Source organism: Equus przewalskii, chromosome 14 (genome assembly GCF_037783145.1).
Source record: "Equus przewalskii isolate Varuska chromosome 14, EquPr2, whole genome shotgun sequence".
Taxonomy (NCBI): domain Eukaryota; kingdom Metazoa; phylum Chordata; class Mammalia; order Perissodactyla; family Equidae; genus Equus; species Equus przewalskii.
In genome coordinates, this window is record NC_091844.1 from 81622086 (window position 1) to 81640457 (window position 18372).

General features: G+C 53.2%; 1 protein-coding gene across 29 annotated transcripts in view; it reads right to left on the reverse strand.

The window, feature by feature from the left end:
* GREB1 (growth regulating estrogen receptor binding 1) overlaps window positions 1-18372 on the reverse strand; it is a 140827-nt gene that overhangs the window by 44180 nt on the left and 78275 nt on the right. For 20 of the 29 annotated variants that reach the window (XR_011526732.1, XR_011526734.1, XR_011526735.1 and 17 more), the window contains 7 exons: window positions 15978-16160; window positions 13192-13332; window positions 11332-11460; window positions 7682-7795; window positions 7053-7196; window positions 4410-4595; window positions 496-846 (listed from right to left, as the gene is read on the reverse strand). Coding sequence is in view for 26 of the 29 variants with exons in the window: in XM_070574436.1 (XP_070430537.1) it covers window positions 496-846; window positions 4410-4595; window positions 7053-7196; window positions 7682-7795; window positions 11332-11460; window positions 13192-13332; window positions 15978-16160 (1248 nt within the window). In the remaining 3 variants the exon portion in view is untranslated. Of the gene's footprint in view, window positions 1-495; window positions 847-4409; window positions 4596-7052; window positions 7197-7681; window positions 7796-11331; window positions 11461-13191; window positions 13333-15977; window positions 16161-16942; window positions 17098-18372 lie in introns of those variants that run through there. The other 9 variants (XM_070574451.1, XM_070574450.1, XM_070574449.1 and 6 more) reach the window with 3 other exon arrangements.

Sequence of the window (18372 nt, forward strand, 5' to 3'; positions counted from 1 at the left end):
CAGACTGCACACTGCAGGAAAGCAGGGACTTCACTCCCGGATCCCCAGCCCCTGGAACAGGGCTGCACATGGGAGGGCTTCAAAGAGTGCATCTATAATTAATTAGTTAATTGGCTCATTAACCCACACAACATAACAAAGTCATTGTTTTTTATCTCCACTAGATAGGTGAAGAAACTGAGGCCCAGAGTCATTAGGAGATAGTCCCACAGCCAGATGCATGGGGGAGGCAGGTTTCTGACTGGGTCTATGCAGACTCCAGAGCTGCCCCATCTCCCAAGGGGAGAAGTGGGAGCTGCTCACCTTCCATTCATAGAAGAATGGAATCTTAACATCACACCATCAGGGCATGAGCACTAACTGCAGTTAGTAACCAACTGCTGTTGCAAACCCCAGGCCATGAGAGGCAAAAAGTGTGCAAGAGCAAAGGAGGGTGACTGGGAAATCAATAGAGCAGTTCTGCCACCAGCCAGGTGGTGCGTGCCCCAGCCTCACCGGTGACGGCAATGCAGGAGTCGATGGCAGCGTTCCGGCAGGCGCAGATGATCACCACATAGTTGGTCTTGGCGAGCTTGCCCTCGATGAGCAGTCGGAACATCTCCGAGAGGCCCTCAGCCAAGGAGTAGGTGCACTCGATGATGTGCACGCTGTCGTTGCAGGAGCTAGCGGCCAGGCCAGCCAGCCAGGGCAGCTGGGCCGAGGTGACGGGTGCCACGGCGCTTGGCGCGGGTGGGCAGGGCTGCGGCGGCGCCTGCTGGTACTGCCGGATCTCAGTCAGGTGCGACTCGCGCCACGAGCGCAAGAAGATCTGCTCCAGGTCCTCCATCAGGGGCACCTGGTCTGCCGCTGGCACAACAAGGAGGGGGCAAGAGGCTTCAGCGCCTGCCCCAGGCTGCACAGGGCGGCTTTATGCAAATACAATGGGGCAATTCTGGGGAAATGTGTGTACGCTAATTGAACAATAACACAATCTAAATTATTATTGCTAAATCTTGTTACAGACAGCTGGGAAATATAGGAAGGATACAAAAGCAGCCACAATCTCAGCATCTAACAGAAACACAACTATTTTTATTATTTCTCAGTCTTTTTTTTTTTTCACATGCAGGTTTTAAATAGCTGTAAGGATGTGGGCACACAATTTCAGGGCTTGTCTACTTTCCTTATCACACCCTAGTCACGGTTCCAAGTTGTTTATGGGCTTTGAAAACAGTCCTATTAATGGGCACAGGCTGTCCCATCGTGTGGAGGCACCACCATTTACTCAGCAATGTCTCCACTGTTGATCTTTGTATTGCTTCCAAATTATACATACTTCTGCAATACACATCTTTATATAGAGAACATGACTTCCTTAGCCTAAATTCTCCAAACTGGGCTTACAGAGCCAACTAATACATACCGTCAGACTGTTTCCAGATGGTCTAAGTGTATCAGCTTACCACGACATTAATGACACAGGATAACAGTGGTTTCACTGCACCCTCAGCCCCACTGGATACCATCACTTGGGTTGTCATCAATAATTTGAGAAAAACTTTACTTGTTTGATTTGCTAATTTGCATCTCTTTGATGACTAGTGAGACTGAACACTCTCAACATCTGTTTCCTACAGGTGTTATCTCGTTTATATGTCCAGATCTTCTATTTGGGTGAGCTGGAGGAAAGAACACCACACTCCAGTTTAGAAGACGTGTTCCCACCCGGCTCTACCCAGCACCAGCTGTGCAGCCTTGGCTACTTTATGATAAAGTTCCCTGATCTGAAACAGTGGGGACAGTATCACCCCCTTCTTGGGCTGTGCCAAAATTTAATTAGATTAGCTGTTCTATCTCCCATCTTTAATATATCTCCCCTGAGCCCACATCCCCTTCCAGAATGACCACCACCCAGCAAAGCTCCTTGGGAGAGTTGTCTACACTCGTCGTGCTTGTTTTCTCATCTCCATTCTCTCTAACCCACACTCCTGGTACACCACCCATCAAGGTTGCCAATTGCTTCCATATGCCCAAACCCAATGGCCAATAGTCAGTCTTCACTCAACTCTTGTCCAGCTGACTCAGTTGACCAGTCCCTCTTCCTAAAATGCTTTGTTTCGTTGGCTTCCGTATTGACATTTACCCATTCCTTCAACACATACTGGCTGAGTGTCAACTTTATGCTGCAGGTGCTGTTGGACACACGGAAGTGAACTAGATCAGCGTTCCTGATCTCATGGAGCTTACATCCTAACCGGGGGAGAGGGGCTGGAAGTAAACCAATAAACAGAGAATGTAATTTCTGGGAGTGGTAGTGCTCTGAAGGAAAAGATGAAAGGGATAGGACAGAGAACCACAAGGGCCTGGGGAGCGGGGAACGCTGTCGTAGATATGAGGATGATGAGGCCTCTTGTAGGAGGTAATACGTGAACTGAAACTCCAATGACATGAGGGAGTATGTCATGCAAATGTCCCAGGCAAGAGCATTTCTCAGGGAAGGATCAGCAAGCACAAGATGCCCAGGTGGGACCAAGACTGTTGTGCCTAGGAGGGACAGTGGGGTTGGAGCAGAGCGAACAGAAGGGAGTGGGAGGCAGGGCCAGTCACTTGGGCCCTGGAATGAGTGGGAACTACGAGTATGAAGGGAAACCACTGGAGAGCTCTGAGCAGAGAAGGGATATGGTTAGACCTGTAGTGGAGAATAGGGGTAAGAGCTGTGCCTGGGGCAAGGGAGGACGCGATGGGGAAGGTGGGCAACGCTGGATCAGGACGAAGTAGGGCTTGACCGATGGATTGGATGTGGATCTTGAGAAAGAGAGACACATCACCATTTCCCCAGATTCCTGACTGTCCTAAGCAGTACTCTCAAGGATTCCTCCCTACCTCATTGCTGCTCCATCTCAGTCTCCTCCTCCAAGTCTCTGGACATTGGAGTGTCCCAGGGCTCAAAACGGGGCACCTTCCTTCATCCATAACCACTCCCAGGGGTTCTCATCCAGTCTCACAGCTTTAATACAGATCATCACTCAGCCAACATTTCCCACATCCATGCCTACAGATACAGCCTCTCCCTGGGGCTCAAGACCAGCCCATCCAAATCCTTGACTCAGTCCCCTTGGCTGCCTCATGGGCATCTTAAACTTGAAATTGCTAAGACAGAACTTACAACCACCCTTCAGCTCCACCACTCACCTGGCTGCTCAGGCCAAAACCCAGGCCCCACCTGCCCCTCACCTCCTTCACACAGCCTACCATGCTTACCTTCAGAATACATCTGGCCTCTCCCTTTAGCAGCCCAAGCCACCACCCACCTTCACTGGGACAACTGCAGCACCCCAGCCAATGTGGTCTTCTTGAAATGAAGGTCAGATCATATTTGTCTCCTGCCTAAAAATATTCCAGTGGTGCTACGGACTGAAGTGTGTCCCCCCAAAATTCGTATGTTGAAGTCAAAACTCCTGGTGTGACCATATTTGAGATAGGGCCTTTAAAGAGGTAATTAAAGTTAAGAGAGGTCATAAGGGTCGGGCCCTATCCAATAGGACCGGTGGTGTTCTAGGAAGAAGAGATGCCACAGCTCGCTCTCTCTTTCTCCCCACATGGGTGCACCAAGGGAAGGCCAGCTGAGGACACAGTAAGAAGGCTGCCGTCTGTGAGCCCAGGAGAGAGGCCTCACCAGAACCCAACCCTGCTGGCACCCTGGTCTTGGACTTCCAGCCTCCAGAACTGCGAGAAAATAAATTTCTGCTGTTTAAGCCCCCAGTCTGAGGTATTCTGTTATGGCAGCTCGAGCTGACCAACACAAGTTGTTTCTCAATGTGTCTGAAATACAAACTCCTGACCAGAGCCTGAGGCCCTGCCCCCTCTCACTTATTCACTCTGCTGTGGCCGCCCTGGCTCCTACTGACCTGGGACTCCACGCTCCCTCCCGCCACACGGCCCCCACCTGTCCTCGCCCCTCTGCCTCCTGCCAATCTTCACGAGGCTGGCTCCCTCTCATCACTCGGGTCTCTCCTCAGATGTCACCTCCTCACGGAGGCCTTTACTGATGACCCTAACTCAACCCCACACGTGCGCACACAAACACCTACAGCTCCACCTTCACCCTGCTTACTTTCCTCTTGTTTATTGTTTCTCTTTGACTGGAACAGAACCCCCTCGGGGGCAGCAGCTGTTTTATTCCTGCTATATCTCTGCACCTAGAACAGTAGGGAAACTGTTTGAATTCTCTCTATAGATTTGACCCACTTTGAGCTCTTTCCAGCCCCTCAGGGTCGTGATGGCTGCAGGACCTCGGAGCACGCTCCCTGCATTTCCTTTCCACCAGCCAGAGGCGGTCTTCAAGGGCTAGAAGCAACAGCTGGTGACCAAGGCTCGTGCATTTCCCACCCTCAGTGATTACTCTACCACGAAACGAGGGGGAGGCGCACCCAGCTGGACGAGATAGTAGACGGTCAGCAGGAGCTGCATCTCCTCTGAGATGGGCTGTATGGTGGAGGCCCCGTACTGTTCATAGGCTCGAGAGATGGACTGGGAGTTCTGGTAGCACGTGTACAGGAGAGGGCTCACGACGACGTCGTTCAGGTTCCCACAGAGGTAAGGGAAGTTCCCGTGGCCTGTGGAAGACAAAAGAGCATCTACTTGGCGACTGGCCTTGGGCCGCACGTGTGGCCCCCACACGTGTGGATCTCTGAATGTGAGGGAGCTAAAGCCTGCACGTGAGCCGCCCCGGCCTTACTCAACAGCCCTTTCAGGGAAATCTCGGACTTCCCGCCTCTGTTGAGCCAGTGCACCTGCTCTGACAACTGACAGGGGCTGTGGCATTTCTCGTTCATTTAGTCCAATCCCCTGTTTTACAGGGGAGCAAGCTAAGGCCCCAAGAGAAGAGCCCAAAGCTGAGCAGCCACCCCCTGGGCGGCTCCTTCGGCACCAGCTCTAGAAGACTGTGTGGGCGACATCTTCTGGATCTCTGCTGGGACTGCCTGCCAGTCCACGCCGCCTGACTCCTCCACGTTGGGTTCTGCCTCGCATCCTCCCATGATTCTCTGGCGAGCTGAGTCAGGAAAATAAACTACTGTACAGACCAGAGACTCCAAATACTGAGAGAACTTGACAGACGCTTTAGCAAACACTACAAGATTAATTCTGAGGACCACCCTCAGAGGCAGGAGAGACCGGGCAGGTTCAAACCTCTTCTCCATCATTCATCAACTACGAGACCCTAAGCAAGAAGCCTAGCTTCTCTAAGCCTCAGCGTCCACATTTGTAAAATGGGGTGGAGATGACACATCCTCACTGGGTTGCTGAGATGACCAGACGTGGTAAATGTGTGTGTGGTATCCTGTACTCAGGTCTCCATTTATTCACCAAACACTTACTGAATGCCTGCTGTATACCACATGCAGGCATCATGCTCGGCTCTGGGAGAAAATCCGGTGACTGAGACAGAGTTCACATCCTCGAGGAAACTGCTTCTCAAACCTGAGGGTACAGGATGTCCCCTGAAAGGCTTCCTAAATCACAGATTGCCAGGCCCCAACAAAGCTTCCGATTCAGGACTGGGGTCTGATTCCGATTCTGGGAGGGGCCTGAGAATCTACATTTCTAATAAGCCCCCAGGCAATGCTGGTTCTGCTGGACCAGGGACCACAATTTGGGTAGCACTGCTTACGAACATTATAGTTTATAAGAGGCAACATGAAGAATGAAAGGAGGCATGTGATATCTGCCATACAAGAGGCACAGACAAGCTGCAAACGGGGCCCAGATGAAAGGGAAACTAAGGTGGCTTCAAGGAGAAGGCACCGGGTCAGGTCTCAAAGCACACGTGGGGTCTGGGCAGATGGTAGCAGTGGAAGGTGCTAGGGAGGCACACACGTTACAGAGAGGGGCACAGCTTACCTGGAGGGGCCGTGGCAGAAAGCATAGTGAACTCGAGGAACCAAGGGGATGGTCCCTCTGGGAGATCGTTGGCTGTTCAATGCAGGTCTGCCAGCCCCTGCCCAACTTCTCTGAGGCTCCTGGCTCAGATCAGATGCAGGCGCACCTCTGCCCTGCTGCCTGGCTCCGTGTTCTCAGGAGGACCACAGACACATAAGGCCATGCGGAGAATACAGGTCACGCGACTGAAGGCTGACCTTCACTTTAGTGGGCCAGTAGGGCCCAACAGGACTACTGGCCCTGCCTCAGGCCCAGTTCAAAATTAAAATTTGCCCCTTCTTGCTGAATACCCTCACCATTTTTGGTTTCTTAATAAAAAGTGCCCTCTCTTATTTCTTAATTAACAGTAAGATACTTCTCCACTTTCCCACCACCCTCTCTCCTCTATTCCTACAAATATGATGCCAAATACACTATTAACTTATTTAAGAAAGACCTGGCTGCGCACGTGTGTGCATGTCACCCTATGCCAGCACACAGCCCCTGTGAGCACCATCACACCAGCCCTGCCAAATCCTCACTTCAAGATCTCCTGCTTCCTGGGAAAGGGATTTCTTCAGTTGAGCCAAAAATCTACTTCCACGTGGCCTACATTAGCCTACCATCACAAAATGGACCAAATCTAGTTTCATTTTAGGCTTCCACATGGCGACCATGGCTATCTTTGCCCAACCAAAGTCAGATTTCATAGTCAAAAAATACTAGGGCCATAGGGTGACAACAGGACAACCAGACCAGGGTTCCTGGTCTGATAAACCAGCAAGGGGCTGATGACCCGTCTCTAATCCTCAGTGCTGGGCACTGGGCCTGTTACCATGGCAGGAGCTCAGTGGGGCTGAGTGAGCGAACGAATGAAAGAACAATGAACAAGTGAATGGACAGCCCGGAACGGAATTGTTTCCCTTGGGCTTGTTGTGGAAAACTGTGACAAGCTCTCTAATTCTTGGCATCTGATCAGGGGCTACCCAGTAAATGAATCTGCCTGGCTCTTTCACAGCCCTAGAAAGGGCGTCGGAGTTTTCTCAGGAGGACATCCTTGGAGTCAGGCTGGGATGACGTCCCAGTGCGGCCTGTTTCTCGTGCATCCCTTTAGGCTCCCCTCCCTCCACCACTTGTTGTGCTGCTGTACTTGCCTTTAAATATCACTGGCTTGGCCTTGCATATTTTCAGCAAGTTATCAGGAACGGACACTGGTTCTCCGGAGGCCACAACAGGAAAGGTGACTGAAGCTGGTCCCACCAAGCCAACCTGGGGCACGCAGGACATGCCTGCACTCTCTAGGAGCACACCAAATGTGAGGAAGACACATGAGACTAGGCATCCATCTCCAGCAGACCTGACGTCAGCCGGCCGCCAAATCTGCTACAACTTGACCCTTACCCCACCTACGGGAGCACCCAAGTCTTGGAATCACAGATTCCTGAGATCAAAAGCATCTTCAAGGGCCCTCAGTCCAACCTTCCCCACCAAACAACCCAGGCTCCTCCTCCTCAATATTCCTGCTGAGTGACAGGCAAGCCCTTTTTTACATTCCTCCAGGATCAGGGAACTCACTACTGTACAGGGATCCTGGGCTTTGTTAAGCAGCTCTAATATCAGAGAAGAGATCTTTTTGTTATCCCAAAGTTGGCTGCCTAGAACTTCCTTATCAATACACACACATGCATGTGCACGAGCACACACACACACACACACACAGGCACACAAACCACCACCACTAGGACCTGAGTCTTGGATTTTGGGCAACACTGTTGTCACTTACCATACTTAGCTCTGTTCCCACCACCCTGGGGGTAGCCACCATCTGCAGCTGATGGAGATTCTGGAGACCACCCTTTGTGGCGTTTTTTGGGGGGCCCGGAGTTTGATAAGATACCTAGACAACATTCAGAGTATAAATTAGGCTGTCACTAGAGATGATCTTCAATAAAACATTCCCCTGACTTGGAGTACAATTAGTTGTTCTATATTTTTAAAAGCACAGTTTCACAATGGGTTTTAGCATCTAGTGAAGTGTCTAGGCATAAGGAAATATCCTGTCGATCTTCGTAAATGTTTCATTCCAAAGTTGTGCAAGAATCTGAGCTTTCTCACTCTGAGTCTTTGCTCTTTCATCTTTAAAATAGGAAAATAAAACCTACTCTGAGAGGCGGTTTAATCAGGACTGAAGATAATACAGGTAAGGCACAGAGTTTGGGCCCAATAGACAGTAGCCACTGAGACCCACATCATCACCATCACCTATAGACTCCAATGTATTAATATGTGTTTCTGTAGACAAGTTTCACCACTTGGGGGCAGTACTGATCCACCTGTGCTCCTCTCCCCACCCCAGCCTTGAAAGCTCGTTTCAGACTGAAAACATCAAGAACTGAAGGCTGGTACCCACCGCTGTCGATGAGTCACCCCGCCCACTCTAGATATCAGCATGTGCGTGACTCAAGCTATGTTCGGATTATTCAAAGTATCAAGAGTTGGTTACCATATTTTTTTTGACCAATCTGACACAAAGCTCCCCCTGCATTTAGAGCTACATGTTCAACCACGACTGCACATTAAACTCATCTAGGAAACTTTTGCCTGGATGTAACCCCATCCCAAGTACACCAGAACCCCAGCATCTGGGTGGGGCCCAGGCATCTTGATGACCCCCAAGCCGCTTGATGATTCTAGGGCACAACCAGGGTTGAGAACCAGCAGTTTAGAGCAACATTTGTCTAAGTTTGGCCTGAGATGGAGCTGGACAGAACCAGCAGCGGCTTGTTAAAACTGTCCACTCCTGGGCCCCACCTGGACCTATACAATCAGATGAGAGGAACAAACTCCATCATTCACAAGCACCCCTGGTCATGCTCCCGTGAGCTGCAGTTTGAGAATTATTGCTTTAGAGTCTCTTAAAAGGAATCCAAAATTATTTTCACCTCTTCTTTAGACTGATTGTGAATTACAATAAAATGAATAAAGAGTTAAAAACAAAATACTATGTTTACGAAAAGCTTCCAAACGGGTGGGCTCTTTTGACCCTCTTGCCACCTCTGAGACAGCTACTGCTATCCTTGTTCCGTTTAGACGACATCTGTCCTCGAGGGCCCGTGGAAGAGCTCCCACACAGATGAAGAGGCCACCTCCTCTAAAAACCACATTAAACTCCCAAAAGGGGCACTGGGCCTCGGTACTCAGGAGGGAAGATCCACAGATATTTTCTCCCTTTGGGAATCTAACCCTAAACTGCCTCTAGATGATGTCACCGGGAGCTGCCCCTGCGGTACCAACGTGGACCAACTATTTCTCGCACTGTCTCCTGGTGCCGGGGCGGGGCGGTGGGGGGGGCCCTGTTTGGCATTTTGAATGAGACAATTCTTCATTATGTAGCTCACTCTTCGCAGGATGTTTAGCGTCCTGACCCATCCCTGTTCCCCCTGCCACGGTCTGGGACAATGAAAAAAGGATCCTGCACATTTTTTAACACCTTCCCCTCACCCCCAAGCAGGGGTAGCACCTCTCCATCGAGAACCTCCAAGCGAGGGTCCTCAGCCCCAGTGAAACTCTCCTTGTAGTTTCAGGTCAGTTTCTTGAGAGCAGGAGGGAAGGCAGAGGACCCTCTTGCGCTGTGCTCGTGAACAACGCAGCTCTCCTCAGCCAGCGTCCAACGAGCCACTCTGTGCCTGGTCCCCGGAAAGCTGGATGCCAGGGCTCAGAGAATCATGTGACAACCACCCTGCTCTCAGGAACTCCACCGCCCCACAGACACAAATGTCCCTGGCACAGAAACTCTGACACCTGGGGGTCACAGGGAGGGAGCCCCTCTGCAGGTGCTGGGGGACTCTTCAGGAGCATGGACGAATGGCCAGGTGTGGGGACAGGGTGGGGCGGCCACTGAACCACCCAATGCAGGCAGAGCGAGGAGTCCTTGAGCAGAAACAGACGAGAATGAGGGAGGTTCCACAGGCTTCTCGGGGTTAGATCCCGGCCGGCTTAAGTGCTGGCAACTGGGGGTCTCTATTTTCCACACCCTCCCAGGGAAGTGAGTTCCTTCACCACAGAAGGAGGCTCCCCAGCCTGGCTTCCTGGAGCCAGCTTCATAGGGCCCAGGCCGAGGGGGGCCCTCGCTCCCTCCTGTTTGGGGTGAAGGCTGGACGTGCATAGACCTCAGAGCAGCGCAGGGAGGCACCAACAGCACAGGCCTCCCAGCGCTATCCCCAGAGGCCCAGCTCCTCGGCCATGTGGCCACCCCGAAATTCAGCACCTAGCCGAGAAGAAACAGTCACGGGAAGAAAGGCGGGCGCCCGTCTGGGGTTCCTCACGCCAGGGGAGTGAAGGCTTGACCTCAGACTCCAGAATGGACATGCCAGTTGGGACCTGGAAGTCTCAGATTCAATTCAGGGAATACACTGTTCCTTCAACTAACAGGGAGACAGTCCACAAGCTTCCACCACGGAAGTCCCCCACCGGCCGTGTAACGCGAGCGGGGAAGCCTGGAGTCTAGGCCTCGGCGACTCTCTGGGCCTCGCTCGCCTCCTCAGCAAAACAGTGTTTGACTAGACAGTTGAAAAGGGCTCTGCCAGTTTGATGGTTTTGGATGCTGAAATTCCATTTAGCTGTGTGCATGAAGGAGGGAGGAGAGAGAAGACCTGCTTATTAAATGGCTCTGGGGGAGCACGGAGAGGAGAGTATGCCTCTCCGACTCTTCCTCAACCCACAGGCTCTACTGTAGCAAGAGGAGCAAGAGGCCTGCTTAACCCCTTCACGCACCTCCTTCTCATTTGGATCCTCACCTCCTCTTCCCTCTTCCTCCCATATTGTCTCTAATTAATGCTTCCCCAACTGTAACTTGCAGCTCAGTTGTCACCTCCTCCAAGAAGCCCTCCCTGAAGAGACCAGCTCAGTGTTGATGCTGATTCAGGTGGCAATAATGGTGCTCCTTAGCGAGCTGCCAGCTGTGCCCTGAATTTCCATACAGCACCTCATCATACAGCCCTCAGAGCAGAATTCCAGATGAGGGAGCATTTAGCCAAAAGACTTGTCCAAGATCCAGAGCCAGAATTGGGTTTTGGATTCGTAGTTATCTGATTCTGGAGCCCATGTTCTTCCCACGACACCACGTTGCCCCCTATTTCTCCAGAACTCTACAGCCTGCTTGATCCGTGGCCCACAATGAGACAGGTCACCTGCCTCGTGACAGGCTCCCACGGCTTCTCAGCAGATACACATGTGGCCAGGGCCATGGCCCCCGCCCAGCACCAGGGCCTGCACACAGCCCCACGGGCTCAGGAGGCACCTGCTGACCTGGCCTGACTCTCATTCCAAGCCACTCTGACTCCAGGAGGCTCGGTGGCTCCTGCACAGTAGCCCCCGCATCCCCCCAACACCTCAGCCCAGAGAACAGCAAGACCCCCAGGACGGGCAGGCCACCTATCGCGGAGGGCCGAGGCACGGCCGACAGGCTGCTCTTCACCAGCTGCGCGGGCTTCGGGGACTCCTTGCCATTGAAAACAGCTGGACCCAGGGCAGCGGTCAGCGAGGGGTGATCGGAGGCTGGGCCTGAACACAGAGGGAAGAAGGGAGAGCAGGTCAGTCCACGGGATGCTCTGCGAGCCCGGCACGCAGCAAATCACTTCCCTCCATTTTCACAGACCAGCTCTTCACCAGCAAGATCCATCAGGGGCTCAGAACTTCCGACACAGTGATCCTGCCCCCGAGAAAACACACACAAACACACACACGTGCACACACTCCTGCTTCACACTCCTCCCTGCAGTGAACATCCCTGCAGGGGCAGGAGGACCAGAGGGCCATGAGCGGCAGTGGGGCTCCCTGAGTCCCAGGAGGGCCCTGCCGCCGTTCCACCTTCCCTTCCACCCTCACACATGCAGGAAAGCTGTCAGGGTTGCGATCGCCCAGGTCCAGGCTGCTCACAGCACCTGGGGCTCCCCGGGTCTGAGGGTAGTTCTGGGGGCAACGGCGGGTTCTGGTCTTCTGAGGCTCACTGCACTGCTTACGTCGCCCACGTCAGCGGGAATGTTCTGGAGGGCCTGAGTCTGGAAGGCCCTCCAGAGCTGGGTGTAGCACAGAACATTTCCCACGGGTGAGGCGGCATGGACGGGAGGTTCAGAGTGTGGTTCTGAAGCCAGACGGCTGGTGTCTGAATCCCAGCTCCGCCACTGACAAGCTGTGTGACCTCACTGAACTCACTCAACTTCCCAACGCTTCACCTTTCTCATCCACGTGTGGGGTACCACTAGAGGCACAGTGAGGGTGACACGAGCTAACAAAGCGCCAAGAACGGTGCCGGCACGGGGCGTGCACTGAGTGAGTGTTTGCTGTCACCAAAATCTTAATTCTTACAATCGCCCTGCAAATTAGACAGGGAAGATTTTCTCCAACTTTTCAGATGGAGAAACAGATTCAAAGAGTTGAGACGAGTTGCCCTGAATCGCTCAGCTAGAAGGTGGCAGCACTGGAACTTACACCCAGGTACGCTGATGGCAAACTGTACTCTCTCCAGTCGCTGTGGTGGCAGAGGTCCCGGGTAGCCCGGCACAGTGAGGACAACAGCAGATGCCACACAGAAGGGGAGGCTCAGTGCCTCTAGAGGGGAGCTCATTCCCAGCCCAGGGGCAGCCTCCTCGTTATCCATGTGATGAGCCAGGTAAGGGCAGGGGTCCCGGCTCCCTCCTACCGACACTCTGGGCAGAAGGGAGGGAGACAACCCACCCCCGGAGTCCCTAAGACAGCCGCTCTCCCCTGAGATAACAGCTCTCAGTTCTGTTCAGAACGGCAACACGGCAAACGCACGAACCAGAAACACCTGCTGTCAAATCTTGATACACACACTGCCCATGAGATCCTAGGCAAGCAGCTACGAGCCTCAATTTCCCGGTCAGTGCAATGGGGACACTAAAGCCTGCTCGCGGGGTGACTGTCAGGATTCCATGACATACACACATAGAGTGGGGCTCCACGGAGCACACGGTAAATGGCGCTGTCTTGTCTTATCCAGCCGTTCCAGGAACCCAGTTCCAGCACCGACTTAGTGCTGGTTACAGAGCAAGCTCCATCCTGTGATCTTGGGGGTGCAGGGGGGGCTCCTAACGCACCATCCCACCAACAAGGGGGTCACGTACATAGCAGACAGGAATGCAGAACCTCTTTCAAGGCGTTGTAGAAAAAGAGAACGTACACGCCCACCCCTGATTCATCTTGAAGAAACTCTGGTGCAGAATCGAGCCTCAGGGCTGCTGGCCCTCCAGGACCGTGGACTGGGCACCTCACCTGCCTGCTGGGCTCCCAGCGGGACGCTCAGGTTCGTGCCAGGAACAGGCTCACTGGGGAAAGCAGCCAGAGGCCCGGAGCTCTCCAGGGGTGGGAAGAGACTGGAACAAGCACTGGCGGGGGTCTGCCGGCTTCTGAACTCTAGGGGGCAAGAGGCATGCGTGAAAACCAATTCGCTTCCCCCAGCAGGTATGAAATGAGCTCCTCGACTAGAGCTTGTCCCACAGGAAAGCTAGACACGCAGCTGGCTGTAATGATGCTAATGCCATCCCAGTCTTTGCTCCAGGGCAGCCGGGTGAGGAGGGGAGCAACTACCCTCAGGGCTCCATGCCAAGGTCAGGGGGTTCTGTGTGAGGGACGGGCTGACTGTCAGGGGTGGGAGCAATGCTGAGAATTTGGGAAAATGAGGAAAACAGATTGTACAAACGAGCCATCCAATCGCTGCCCTTAAAGTCCACAGGAAGAACAGTCTTACTCAAACGTAAAGGGACAGCCAATGACCCCTGTCCTGTACGTCTCTCTCTGTCAGAAACATTACCTCCCAGTGGCGTATCTAACCTGTGAGGTGCCTGATCACAGCAAGTGATCAAAGACCCTTAACTGGTGCCACAAGGGGAGGAACCACTGCCTCCCCAGGACCTAGAGCATGGCTGGCACGTAGTAGTAGCTCAAGAAATATTTACCGAACGATGTCAGAAAATGAGAGAGGAAGGAAAAGAGCCATGGGAGGGGGCAGAAAGAGGAATGCCGGAGCCAGCCCCTCCTGAAGCCCCTTCCTTCTACTGAGAAGCCGGCTGGGAGATCCCAGATCACCAGAAGTGAACCAACACAGACCAGTGAGGGACAAGAGGCTGCTCTCCTGGTCGTCTCACTAAGCACCCTTCTAGGACATGTCCTTCCACAACTGGTCGAGTGGGGTGTATCCCTGTGAGGACCTAAGGCTGGGCCTCTGACATCCAACCCCCCTCCCTCTTCCCACCATGGCTGGCTGCAGCCATGGCAAAACAGGGGCGAAGGGAAGGGAGGTGGGGAGCCAGCCACTCCTTCAAGGACCAGGACTGTGCAGCTGGCATGGGTTCAGGGAGGGCTTACTCAAGCCAAGCTTTCTCTAAATCAGGGTTTCTCAACCTCAGCACCATGGACATCTTGGACTGCATCATTCTTTGTGGGGCTGTCCCGTGTACTGCAGGACGTTTAGCAGCATCCCAGGCCTCCACCCCCTAGATGCCAGGGGCAGTCTCAGTCATGACAAACAAAAATGTCTCTAGACATTGCCGGTTGAGAACCTCTGTCCCAAATACTTGCCACAAGAAGGCACAGCATGGTGTGCCCTCTGTCAGCTTTTCAAGGTCTGGTACAATTAGGCTGACACTATAAACTAAACACCCATAATGCCAAGAAGCGTTTAATTCACAGGGCTGACATTTTGCCTGCAATGGTGCCCACTGTGGAGCAGTCTCCCCCCAGAGTCATGCAGACAGCCACCTTCCCTCGCTTGGAGGACTCACCCTCACACCCCACCCCTCAGCCACCCCACCACTTCACCCCTACCCCCTCACCCCCACCCCTCATACACCCCACCCCCTCAAATCCCCCACCCTCCTCACACCCCCCACCCCCTCACACCCCACCCTCTTCACATCCCCCACCCTTCGCACACTCCACCCTCTTCACATCCCCCACCCCTCACACCCCACCCTCTTCACACCTCCCACCCCCTCACACACCCCACGCTCTTCACAGCCCCCACCTCCTCACACCCCACCCTCTTCACACCCCCCACCCCCTCACACCCCACCCTCTTCACATCCCCCACCCCTCACACCCCACCCTCTTCACACCTCCCACCCCCTCACACCCCACCCTCTTCACACCTCCCACCCCCTCACACCCCACCCTCTTCACATCCCCCACCCCCTCACACACCCCACCCTCTTCACACCTCCCACCCCCTCACACCCCACCCTCTTCACATCCCCCACCCCCTCACACACCCCACCCTCTTCACACCTCCCACCCCCTCACACCCCACCCTCTTCACACCTCCCACCCCCTCACACCCCACCCTCTTCACATCCCCCACCCCCTCACACACCCCACCCTCTTCACACCTCCCACCCCCTCACACCCCACCCTCTTCACATCCCCCACCCTCTTCACATCCCCCACCCCTCACACACTCCACCCTCTTCACACCTCCCACCCCCTCACACCCCACCCTCTTCACATCCCCCACCCCTCACACACCCCACACTCTTCACACCCCCCACCCCCTCACACCCCACCCTCTTCACATCCCCCACCCTCCACCTCCACCTTCACACCTCCCCCCCCCCCCACCCTCTTCACATCCCCCACCCCTCACACACTCCACCCTCTTCACACCTCCCACCCCCTCACACCCCATCACTCATACACCCCACCTCCTCACACCCCCTACCCCCTCACACTCCCCACCCCCTTACACCCCCCACCTCCTTCACACACCCTACCCTCTCATACTCCTCACTACCTCATAACACCCACCCCTTCACATCTCCCACCCCCCACACACCTAATCCCTCACACCCCTACCCCCTCACACACATCTCCCTCACAACACACCCCTCACTCACCCTGCCTTCCTCACACACCCCACCCCCTTCACACACACACCCCCTTCACACACACATACCCCCTTCACACACACACCCCCTTCACACACACATACACACCCTTCACACACACACACCCCCTTCACACACACATACCCTTCACACCCACCTGCTTCAGACTGAACCGCTTACCTGAGCCTTTCCAACAAATGAGAGGTCCTTTGGTTAGAGCCCCTTGTGCATTGCGGACCAGGTAATACTTCAAGTGTTTCTGCTTCTTGGGCTGAGTGGTCAACTTAAGATTTATGTGATTGGAGAATTCCGTGAAGTAACAGAAGCCTTTCTTTCCACAGCCAACACAATTCCCAGAGAAACCTGGAGGAGGAAACAAACCAGGAAAGTCTCCAATTGACCTCCAAAGTCCTGTCCAAACAAGACATAGATGAGCAAAACTCTGACCATTCATGTCCTGTACCACCAACCAGAGAATCCCATGGGGCAAAGGTCCCCATCCTCTTATGTGGCCCAGGGGCCAAGATGGCCTTGGCTTCAACAGAAGAACCTAGAAGACTTGGTCATAGAGATGGGCCCCGGCAAGTTCGGAAGGCTGAACCTGCTTAGGGGCATATTTTAAAGCCTATCTAGAGGGCGAGCTTTACAGGCCAAGAACTGTCCCCTTCAGCAGTGTATGCTGATCAAGTACCCGCGGTGATCTGCTATGCCCCCACTTGCTGTGGTGCTGGCCTGTTACCGAATCTGAGAGCAATCAGATCACAGAGACTGGATACACTGGGAGACCTCTTGAGAGTCCAAAATTCCATCTAGGAATCAAGTAAGTCGATCCCATGAGTTGCTGAAAAGAAACAAGAGAGCTCCACAACGCCCGGCCAGGAGAGCGGGGAGGGAATTCTGCGGGCTTAGCAGCCCGTGGAGGGCAGACGTCGGCCAGAATGAGGCTCCCGCAGCGGCCGCATCCTGCTCCCCGAGGCCAGAACGGGCCTGTCAGGCTGTCGGCAGAGGTTCCCACCACTGTGAGGCTCTGGGACGGCTGTCTACACAGTGGCAATGACAAAACCACCTCCTACAAACTATTAAAATCCAGAGAATAGGCTTGAAAAGACCTTCATGAACTGTAAGTCTCTTCCAACTGTACTCACCAGAACCGTTGGCTAAGACGAGAGAAGTGTGATGATTTGGCTATTCTATCTGACGACCCTTCTGGTTCAAACTCACTATCTCAAGAAGCTCTTCCTTATGATGTTGCTCTGCCCACGGTGTGTCTGGTTTCTACAGCACAAGGTCCTTTAGTAAGGAAGACCTTGAAGCTGAGACTAATTTATTTCATCATAATCTCTGGCTGACGAGTTCACACACATCATTTTGATTTAGGCCACGCAGTTGTGTGTGTCAGCTCTGTTTTTGAACAGTATTTCTGAGGCCTCTGGCTAGTGTTCAAAATAACATCAGTCAGTGAAGGTTCAAAACATCTCCACAGAAATGAGACGTCGACCTTGAAGAAACCTACTGGATTCTCTGATTTACTTTATTTTAGGCAAATTTAATAGTCCCCAAAAGGCCTCAGAAATAAGGACAAATCTCACGGTCTAGCCACAGGACAGGTACAGGGTTGTTTAACCTTCCAGAATCCTACTCCCTCTGCACCAGAGCAAACAGACAAGGGACCAGAGAAATGTCAAACACTGCGCTCTGTATTTCCTTGTTTTTAAAGGGACAGGAAGGGAAACAAAGACACAGAGAAGCAGTGTCGCTCTTGCCATTCACTGTCATCCCGATGGTTTACTCAGTTTAGCTGACACAACAACCAGTCCGTCAGGACAGCAAAACCTTCTCTTGGGAAACCTCCAAAATGGAAAGGGAAAGTCATAGTCCAAACTAGAGAGGGAAAGTGATGCGTTCGATCCCAGCACGAGAGGGAAGTCTAGACCCACAAGCACAATATTCAAGGCTGCCCCCAATGCCCCCGACCCTCACCTCCAGCTTTATCTCCTGCTCCTCATTCTGCTGCACCAAATTCCCAGCTGGACTCCCCCTGCCCACTCCCACCACCCTCTCACCTCCAGACTCACACTCTTCCTCACGTATGCCCCACCTGCATGCTTCCTGCCATCGCTCAATGCCCAGCTCAAACACACACACCTCCAGAACCTTCCTTGACCCAAAGGGCCAGGTCTCACTGTTCTCCAAACCCCTCCAGCTCTTTATATTGCCCAGAGCATCCTTGCAACTTCTTCCTTAGTGATAAAGTTATTGAAATTCAGGTCTTTCCTCCCAGCACTATCCCCATGCTTCCAAAGGACTGGGATGGTGGCGTGACTGTGTGTAGGTGTGAGTTGCAGCTGTGCATGCAGATGTATGTGCACAGACCAGCCCCAGGAATGCCGTAGACAGTCAGAAAATATCAGGAGGCAGGAAGGAGAAGAAAGAGGGTAACTGTGAAAGGGAGATTTCTGCGTCCACTCTGAAGTGATAACCGAATGTTTATATTCATCCAACCTGGGAACCTCGAGATAGACACAGCTCCACTGTCATCTAAGACCAAGACCCTGAGTAGCCTTCCAAGCCCCCT